Source organism: Impatiens glandulifera, chromosome 6 (assembly GCF_907164915.1).
Source record: "Impatiens glandulifera chromosome 6, dImpGla2.1, whole genome shotgun sequence".
Classification (NCBI taxonomy): domain Eukaryota; kingdom Viridiplantae; phylum Streptophyta; class Magnoliopsida; order Ericales; family Balsaminaceae; genus Impatiens; species Impatiens glandulifera.
In genome coordinates this window covers 13656403-13666709 of record NC_061867.1, presented here as the reverse complement: position 1 = coordinate 13666709, position 10307 = coordinate 13656403, and the positions used below count along the sequence as shown (strand labels likewise).

The 10307-nt window shown below is 33.2% G+C and overlaps 2 protein-coding genes across 2 annotated transcripts; both read left to right on the top strand.

The window, feature by feature from the left end:
• Positions 1-8489: 8489 nt before the first annotated feature.
• Positions 8490-9186, top strand: LOC124943210 (ankyrin repeat-containing protein At5g02620-like). Its single transcript, XM_047483757.1, has 2 exons — positions 8490-8978; positions 9142-9186. The coding sequence occupies exons 1-2, from the start codon at positions 8490-8492 to the stop codon at positions 9184-9186; spliced, it is 534 nt and encodes a 177-aa protein (XP_047339713.1).
• Positions 9187-9229: 43 nt separating this feature from the next.
• On the top strand, positions 9230-9881 carry LOC124942648. Its single transcript, XM_047483193.1, has one exon. It carries the CDS (start codon positions 9315-9317, stop codon positions 9864-9866), a length of 552 nt encoding a protein of 183 aa, XP_047339149.1. The 5' UTR covers positions 9230-9314; the 3' UTR covers positions 9867-9881.
• The last annotated feature ends 426 nt before the right edge of the window (positions 9882-10307 follow it).

Genomic DNA, 10307 nt, shown 5'->3' with positions numbered 1-10307 from the left:
ATGGGTGTAATTAAAGTTGAACGTAAAATTATTTATATATACACAATTAAAGTATATTTTAAAATATTATTTAATCTAAATCAACACTCCAATAACTCCAATAACATATTATAAAAAAATATAATTTTAAATAAATTTTAAAAAATGCTCAAATCTGATCCAGCTCTCGCTCTAGCTAGGCAAACCTAAGATATATTATATAATATACATAAACATATCAATAATATATATATATATATATATATATAACATGTAAAAATATAATATAATACATATAATAAAATGAGGGAATGATAGGTCACAACATCACTTAATGGAAAAAAGATAAAGGTTGAGAAGAGAGAGAAAATTTGTTAATTTTTTAACAAATCAAATTGCGTACGTCATTCTCTTTAAAATTCCCTCTCTTAAATTCTCTTTCCAGTCATTTCTCTAATAAAATATAAAAATATAAAAAACATAAAAAAATATAAAATAAAAAATCGATTTTATTGTGTGTTCTTGATGAAGTTTAGGTCATCCGTCTAGTCTTGGCAAAGTTTTGACGGATGATTAGAACCTCTTATCCAAGACTGTCAAAATCGAGAGTTTACGTAGAATCGTTAGACCGTTGTAAACTTGTAAAATCTAGAGTTTACATGAAATCGTAAGAGTTTAATTTGAAAAAATAATACTTATATACTATTATTATATATATATATAATTTAATATTTTATATTTAGTCAATTTAAAAAATATATATTTTAATATAAAATTAATTAAAAAATAATAATAAATAAATAACACTATAAAAAAATATACTTACAAAATTAATTATATTAATTAATGAATTTAAATAAATAATAAATTTAATTTTTAATTTTAAATATAAATTTGTTTTTTTAAAAGTAAAATCGTATAAAATCGTATAAAATCGTAAAATCGAAATTATTTATAAACTCGTAAACTCGTAAAATCTTATTTAAAATCGTAAGAGTTTACATATTTAAGAGTTTACTTAAAATCAGTAACCTAATGTGAAATCATGAAATCGTAAGATTTTAAGAGTTAACTCGAGATTTTAACAGCCTTGCTCTTATCCTAGTTTTGACAGAAGAAACGACCGAGGAACATGGTCAAAGTGAAAAGTTTATGCGGCCTGATCCATTTACTTTAAAACTTGTTTGTTTTGTAATTTTGGGTTTTATTCGTTTTCCCTGTGTAATTTATTTATTTCTATACTTTAATCAATTGTAAAAAATATAAAATGAACAAAAATAATATTTTTCATGAAAATATAAAAAAATTCGAATTTAGGGTCCGTTTGACTAAGGATCATAACTCATAAACCGCGTGTCCAAAAATTATGAAATTGATATATTTATAATAAAAAATTATTTTCAATCTTGACGTCGAATTTTATAATTTTATTTTCTTCATTTTTCTATGACTTTATGAACGTTTTTTTAAACCTTATGCATTTATGTTATGTTCGTCTAACCGTTTCTCTTTTTTTTTTGGTATGATTTTTCTATATTTGTATATATGATTTCCATTCATGCCTTTTATGCGTACTTGTATCTAACCGTGTTTGGCCTAAAGCGGCTGATCAGAGAAGAACAGAAGAAGGGTTGGTTTCTCGTCTACACGAACTAATCTGGTCGACTGGTTGGAGGCTAATCGGAGTCTGTCTCTAGAGAAATCAGAGTGTACAGGGAAGAGAGGGAGCAAAGATCTGAGAGAGAGTTGTTTTTTTTTTTGTTAATGAATGAAATTCCCAAAACCATTTGAGCTGACCCCAACAAATGTCCCCTATCAGCGCAACTTTGTGGACTCCAATAAACCCGCTCTCTCCCGACAATCTTCAAACTTGTCCTTAGGTAAGGACTTTGTAAACATATTTGCACCATTCTCACTTATATGAATCTTCTCCAAGTTCACCTCTTTTGCCTCAAGCACATCACATATCCAACGATATCTCACGTCGATGTGTTTAGATCTCGAATGAAAAGCTGAATTCTTTGAGAGATGAATGACACTTTGACTGATGCAAAATAAAGTGAATTTCTCTTTCTTTTGGTCCAACTCCTGTAGGAACTTCTTCATCCACAACACCTCTTTACATGCTTCGGTAGTTGCAATATACTCAACTTCTGTAGTAGACAAAGCAACACACTTTTATAATATTGACTGCCACGAAACAACACCACCTGTAAAGGTAACCAAAAAACCTGATACGTATTTTCTTGAATCAACATCACCCGCCATATCAGAATCTGTAAAGCCTTCCAAAACAGGAGTATCTCTTTCGAAGCATTAACGTATTTTCGAAGAGCCTCGAAGATATCTAAGAACCCACGTAACATCCAACCAATGTTCTTCTCCTGGGTTGGAGAGATACCGACTAACAACACCAACTACGTGTGTTATTTCTGGTCTAGTACATACCATGGAATACATAAGACTACCAACTACGGAGGAATAAGGTACATTCTTCATTTCATCTTTTTCTTTCTCACTTGTAGGATATTGTTTAGAACTCAACTTAAAATGACTTGTAAGTGGAACATAAACCGGTTTTGCATTTTTCATTGTAAACCTATCAAGTACCTTCTCAATGTACTTCTCCTGTTATAGCCAAAGTGTTTTGTTCTTTCTGTCTCTTGTGATTTCCATGCTTATGATCTGCTTCACTGAACCCAAATCCTTCATCGCAAAAGACTTGTTCAAATTCCTTTTGAGCTTCTCAATTCTTGCAATATCTTGCCCAACAATCAGCATATCATCAACATAGAGCAGAAGAATAACATAATCATCAATGCCGTATCTCTTGATGAAATTACAATGATCAGAAGTAGTCTTACTGTACCCATTTGCTTCCATGAAGGAGTCAAATTTCTTGTACCATTGTCTAGGCGCTAGCTTGAGTCCGCACATGATTTTCCTCAACCTACAAACAAGATCTTCTTTACCTTTAACTTCGAAACCCTAGAGTTGTTCCATATAGATCTCTTCCTCCAAGTCACTATGGAGTAATGCAGTCTTCACATCTAGTTGTTCAATTTTCAAATCTTGACTAGCAGCCAATGTTAACACAACTCTAATGGATGACCTCTTCAAAACTGGTGAGAAGATCTCTTCAAAATCAATCCCCCTTTTCTGTCCAAATCCTTTCACAACCAGTCTTGCTTTGTATCGAGGTTGTTTTCTATTCTCTTGATGCTTCAACTTGAATACCCACTTGTTCTTCAAAGTCTTCTTTCCTTTCGGAAGTTTCACCAAGTCATAAGTCTCGTTCTCTTGCAGGGAATTTATCTCTTCTTGCATTTCCACCGATCACTTGTTCTTGTTTTCATGAGACAAACTTCTTGATAGGTTTCTGGTTCTCCCTCGTCAGTCAACATCACATACTCATTGAGAGGATACATACTAGAAGATTGTCATTGCCTACTAGATCTTCTAATATGCTGATCAACGGATGACTCTAGAGAACTATCATCATCTTGTTCAGCTTCCTCTGTTGGCTCAGCATCAACTAGAGGAGTCTCATCAACCTCAACTTGGGCATTTCCCACATCATTGGGCTGTGATTGTGGTGTATGAATCCTACCATTATTGGGAAATTCTTTCTTTGTAGACTTTGACTTTTCTTTTTCTTAAAGTCTTCAATGGTCTGATCTTCAAAGAATACCACATCTCTATTTCTAATGAGTTTCTTGTTAATCGGATCCTAAACATCGGTACCCAAATTTTCCATGGCCATACCCAATAAAGATACATTGTCTCGTCTTGCTACCATGTTTAGCTCTCTCATCACGAGAAACATGAACAAACACTTTACAACCAAAAACTCTCAAGTGATCATAAGAGACGTCTTTACATCTCCAAACTTTTTCTGGAACGTCGTCATATAAAGGAGTTGTGGGTTAAAGGTTTATCAGATCAACCGATGTCTTCATTGCCTATCCCCAAAAGGATTTTTGAAACTTAGCATGAGACAATATACACAAAATTCTCTCATTGATAGACCTATTCGTCCTCTCTACGCCTCCATTATGTTGAGGTATTTTTGACACAGTCTTCAAAAGCTTGATCCCATGACTTTTATAGTATTCCACAACTGGCCATCTGTATTCGCCACCATTGTCTGAACGAACACATTTCAACTTCTTCTTAGTTTCTCTCTCCACTTCAGCATGAAACAACTTGAAGTAATCCAATGCTTGATCCTTAGTCTTCAAGCAATATTCGCACACCTTCCTTGAGAAATCATCGATAAAAGAGATGTAATAATGAGTACCACCTAAAGTCAATGAATCCATAGAACATATGTTTGTGTGAACCATATCTAGGATATTGGGCTTCCTAGATGGAGAGAAACTCTTGAAGGAAACTCTATGTTGCTTACTAACTAAGCAATCTGTGCATGTCTTCAAATATGTGGACTTCAAGCCCTGAAGATCGATTGTCTTAGAGAAAACTTGCATGCCATTATGACTTAAGTGACCAAGTTGCTTATGCCAAAGCTGTGCTGAACAATCAATAATTGTATTTGCTTCTCCCCCGTAAGACTTAGCCCCTGTCACATAAAGAGAACCGACTTTCATTCCTTTATCTACCACCAAAGACCCCTTAGTGAGTTTCCATTTTCCTTCACCAAAGTGACTATGATAGCCCTCATCATCAAAAATGCAAGTGGAGATCAAATTCATCCGAATATTGGAAACATGTCGAACATTCTTCAAAAGTAGCTTGCACGAAGTGTTAGTATCCAAACAGACATCTCATTTTCCAACAATCTTATACGTAACATGGTTTCCTAGCGTCACTGAACCAAATTGTCCACTAGTGTAAGAAGTAAATATATCACAACGATTGGTGACATGATAAGATGCACCCGAGTCTACCACCCATTGTGTATCTTGAGAAACAAGGTTGATACTATCATTGTCGTAAACAATATCGATGTCGTTACCACCCATAGTTGCAACCCTACTACTTTCATCTTGCTTATTCTCCTTTTTTCCCGCTTCAAAGATCTGCACTGATATTTCTTGTTTCCTGGCTTGCCACAATGTTAACATGTAATCTATTTTCTCGAGCTGGATGTTCCCCATGATTGGTCTGAACTGTCACTGCGATTCTTTGGAGTTTTACTTTTATTTCTACCCCTTCTCTCGGTCACGAACACATAACTTGGAGTCGAGAAACCTTGTTCTTTTCTTCTAGACTCTTCATTCAACACACTCTCTTTTATCATTTTCAAAGTGAGCTTACCTTGTGGAATAGAATTGGTAATTGAAATCACAAGTGTCCCCCAACTGTCATACATGAAATTAATCAAACATATAACATGAAGCTCATCATCAAATTTCATTCCTATCGCATCCAACTCATTTATAATACCCTGAAAAGCATTTAAATGCTCGGACATAGAAGACCCATCTTGATATTTCAACGATCAAAGCTTCCTAAATAGAAATGCTCTATTTTGAGTGTTGTTCTTCTCATACAACTCACTCAAATTAGTCCACATTTTATGAGCATTAACCTCAGTTGCCACATGCTGATACACACTGTTGTCAACCCATTGCCTGATTTTATCAACTGTCTTTCTGTTCGGCTTTTTCCAATATGCATCTGTCATAGCCTCTGGTTTGCCTTTATCACCCAAAATAGTGTCTTCATAATCATAATTACACAATAAGTCCTCCATCTGTGACTTCCAGATTGTGTAATTGGTAGCTGTGAGTTTGATCATCGTGCCATTACTAATCAACGATTCTTCCATTTGAATTATACAAAAATCACCACCAAACAAACTCAGCTCTGATCCCACTTGTTAGAGAAATCGAATAAAAGCACATGTTTTGCAATCCAATTAGACAAGCTACAACAAAGGCCTCAAACTTCTTTTTCCTCTTCTATATAATCAAATGGGCATCCAATTCAATTGAGCATCAAAAAATCAAAGAAACAAGACACCAAGATTTTATGTAGAAAACTAAATTAAGGTAAAAACCACGGGATCCTTAGGCCACTTAAACATCCACTATATCAATGAGTATACAAGTGTTGTCAAATAAAAGCCTAGAGGTAATGTAATAAGAAACATCAAATAACCTCATCTTAACTTGTCATTACAACATATATCATCATCGTCATCAAATATGGAAAACAGAGACAAAAGAAATCGTGTCTGGCCTAAAACCGCTGATCAAAGAAGAACAAAAGAAGGGTTGGTTTCTCGTCTACACGAACTAACTTGGTCGACTGGTTGGAGGCTGGTCGAAGTCTGTCTCTAGAGAAACCAGAGTGTACAAGGAAGAGAGTGAGCAGAGACCTGAGAGAGAGAGTTTTTTTTTTTTTGTTAATTAATGAAATGCCCTAATGGACTTTATTTTTGGTCACACCCAAAATTATTTGAACTGACCCCAACAAAAAGAATATATAATTATGGGTGCATAACTGTAGATGTCTAAATTATTTTTTTAATTTAAAAAATTATGTGGCGACTATATAGTCGTGAGGTTTATTCTTAATCGAAAATTTTAAAAAGACCTAGGCCAACCTCTCATTCAATTCTCAATCTTATATGACGAGAGGTTAATTATGGGGTTGAATTTGACGAGTAATTTATTTTTTGATATCACTTAAAGAATAAATTCATCACATAAAAAAATAAATAAATAAGAGCAGACTAAACGGTACAAGATTCGATAACTCTTATATATATATATATATATATATATATATATATATATATATATATATATATATATATATATATATATTATGTGAAGAGCATATTCTTTATGATAAAATCAAATCAAATACAATTTTAATTTTGATAAAAAAAATACAATAAATAAAAAATCATATTTAACCCACCAAAAAAATAAAACAAAGTACAAAATTAATATAAAAAATAAGGGAGTATGAATTAAGACAATCTTGAAAAATCCGACTTTAACCTTCATCTGAATATTAACCATTCGTCACACATTTCGTTATAGAAGAACTTTTAATGTACTTATGAATTATAATAAGGATGGTCATACTTATTTTGACTATCTATTATTTAATTGATGGGTAAGGATAGATCTAAAGAATATGATTATTTTATTAAATGAATAAAATATATAATTCTAATGAGAATTAAGATAAAAGTGTTGTATTAGAAAAAAAAATGTTTGAAAACAAAATTTGATTAAACAGGATTTAAAATTTAAATGTTTTTAAATGAGGTGACGTAAACGTGGTGACGTTAATCAATCAGTTGAAATTTAAAATGGAACCCGCGCCCAACAAGAAACAAACTTGAATATTAACTTTAATTATTATCTTTCAAATAATTGAACCAAATGAGTTGGAAGTGGGATACATAGACTAAAATACAAAAATAAATTAAATATATTTATTTATATAATAATCAAATTGTGAGATGTATGAGATTTCCACCAAATATTAAAATGGAAGAATACTCTACGACCTTTTCAAATTTTATAAATTAATTATAGATTTGGATATGTGTTTGTTAATCTCTCTATTCAGTTCTCTTACTAATTTGGTAGAGTAGTTCTAGGGCAAATAAAACGGGTTGAGAACTTTGAAGATGATGTCGGTAAAGTCTTGGCTGACTATTATTTGAGATCCATTGAAGTTTTGTTTTTTGATTACTTCTTTGTTCTTCTTCGACTGCCTTCACCAAAAACTGATTAACTTATCTTTCTCCCTGTTTTGATGCGTTTGAGATAGTGTTGAAGAAAAAATATAAAAAAAATTATAAGATATGACTAACCTAGAATAGTAGGTATGCAATAAAAATGAAAGTAAGGAAAAAGATAATAAGAAGAAAGGGTTGCTCGAAGAGAAGAAATAAAAATAGAATATAAATTTTGATTTTAGAATTATGTTAGCTTTTATTTGATCCTTATTTAGGATGGTCAAATTTATCTTAGAAATGACTTCAGAGCCCTACCCACACAAATATTAATGAAACTAGCATTTATCTCGTGCATTTGCACGAGTAATAATATAAAAAACCGTGAAAAAATATTACGATAAAAATTCAAGACCAAAATTACTTCTACTTAATAAGTATATTTAATCGTTCATTTTATTTTCAGTTTTTAAATAAATAAAAAAAGAATAAGAAAAAGTAACATAAACAAAGGATGACCTTTATTAATCCACCACAAAATTAATCTAAGGATTTAATTAATTTATTTTTTGAAACTACCGTAATAAGTTTGATTTCTAATTATTTTTTCTCCACCATATATTCTATAGACAAATTGGACATCAAACAATAAAAAAAAATATATATCTTTTTTATTAATACAAACCATCCCACGTGACGCTGTATCTCGGCAGACTTAGTCAACACAAGAAAGACATTAAACACAAATGAGTTTTTCTTGTATTTATTTACTGTGTAATGACCAGACAAAGTGACAAATCACATCCAACCCTCTCTTTGGATTAAGTTTTTCTCCATAGTGTGTTCAATGGATGTCACAAACCGAGTTAATCAAGATGATTTATGGGATGCTGTGGCCAAAGGGAAGATTGACACATTGAAACAAAGATGGACACAAGATGTGAGTCTTGTTTATAAATGCAAATTGGGTTGTTTCGATCAAAGTATTCTCCACTTGGTTGCAAGTCACGGTTATGTTGAAGATGTGAAGAATATTCTAAATCATGATCCGGAGCTGGCAGAAGTTATTGATTCTAGGCAATGGTCGCCTCTTCATGTGGCGGCGGCCAAGGGACACATGGCTGTACTAGAAGAGTTGCTTCCTCATAGCCACCATGTGGCTCGAGTTAAGACCAACCATGGCGAAACCATTCTCCATCTCTGCATCAAGCACAATCGTCTTGATCCTCTTAAACAGCTGCTTGTCGACGTTATCAAGGATAACGAGTTTGCAAATCGTAAGGATGCTGAAGGAAACACCATTCTTCATCTTGCTGTCATGCTTGGACATGAACCAGTATGTTCTTCTTAAGTTGAAGTGAATAATGCTAACTTCATAAGTGTCCAAAGTTAGTGCTAGACTTCGTTCGAGACTTAAGTTGAGCTGGAAGTAATCACTACTATGTAATTATAAACAGAGTTGGGCTATAACATTTTGATTTTTGATAAACTTTTTTCAGATTATGGACTACTTACTTATGGACAAGATTATTGATTTTTCTTAAAGAAATTCAAATGGATATACTCCTTTAGACATTGCTTACAAAAACAAGCGAGTGATAGGCATGAACGATATAGATAATCTCCTTCGCAAGTCTGGAGCTGTAAAATCGAAGCATCTAAACAGGGGACAATGTGGCTGACCCAGAAACGAGACTCACTCATGGTGGTAGCTTCACTAATAGCCACAATGGCTTTTCAAGCCGGTGTGAGCCCTCCTGGTGGTGTTTGGCAAGATAATTCACCTGATCATAGGGCAGGGGAGGCCGTAATGTCCTACAACTATGAAGACTCTTACCCGTTCTTCCTTCGGTTCAATACGATTGGATTTGTTGGTTCACTAAGCACGATTCTGTTGTTAATCACTGGCTTGCCATTTAGGAAGAAGTTCATGATGTGGCTCTTAGTTTTGATCATGTGGGTGACCATTTCTGCTATGGCGGTTACTTATGCATTCGCTATAACTGTGGTGACCCCGAAGAAAAGCAGAGGACCTCTTACTAACACGATTGTGGTTGGTGTGATTGTGTGGGGAGGGGTTATGTTTTTGCTCCTTTTATGGCATAGTCTTGTTTTCCTAAACAAGTGGTTTCATCGTAACAAGATTCATCCTTGTCCTAATTTCTTTAGCAAATTCTTTCGACTATGCAGTGGGCCGTCCCCAGAACCCCAACCTGGTGCATGAACCGCGCCACATTTAATCATTACTTAAGGGTATTTTAATGTTTTGAGATTTGTTATTAAAATTGAATTTGAAAATTCTTATTTTACCTTTTTGTTTATTTATTGTTTATTAAGAATTTTATATTTATTTTATTTTCAGTCTTGGTTCGGTCAATTACCAATCTAATATTGTTATTTTTGCACTACAAAATTAATAAAGCCATTATTATAATTATTGAGTGTGCTATTGACACTAGTGAAAAAGGGTCATTACTGAGTATTCAATCTCTCTCGGTATAGACATAATACCGAGAGTTTGAGTAACTCTCGGCATTTGTCGGTATTGCCACTCTCGATAAATCTAATTGAGTGTTTACCGAGAGATTTCGTAAATCTCTCGATTTAGATACCAAAGAGAAAAACCGTGAGGTTCTTAGAAAACTCTCAGTTTTTCTTGATAGGG

What these genes read in the sequence shown, in the direction of transcription:
- LOC124943210 (XM_047483757.1), top strand. Translation starts at nt 8,490, where the DNA reads ATGGATGTCACAAACCGAGTTAATCAAGATGATTTATGGGATGCTGTG. An exon ending in TCATGCTTGGACATGAACCA is followed by an intron (nt 8,979 to 9,141) that starts GTATGTTCTTCT and finishes AACTTTTTTCAG; the next exon opens with ATTATGGACTACTTACTTAT.
- LOC124942648 (XM_047483193.1), top strand. Translation starts at nt 9,315, where the DNA reads ATGTGGCTGACCCAGAAACGAGACTCACTCATGGTGGTAGCTTCACTA.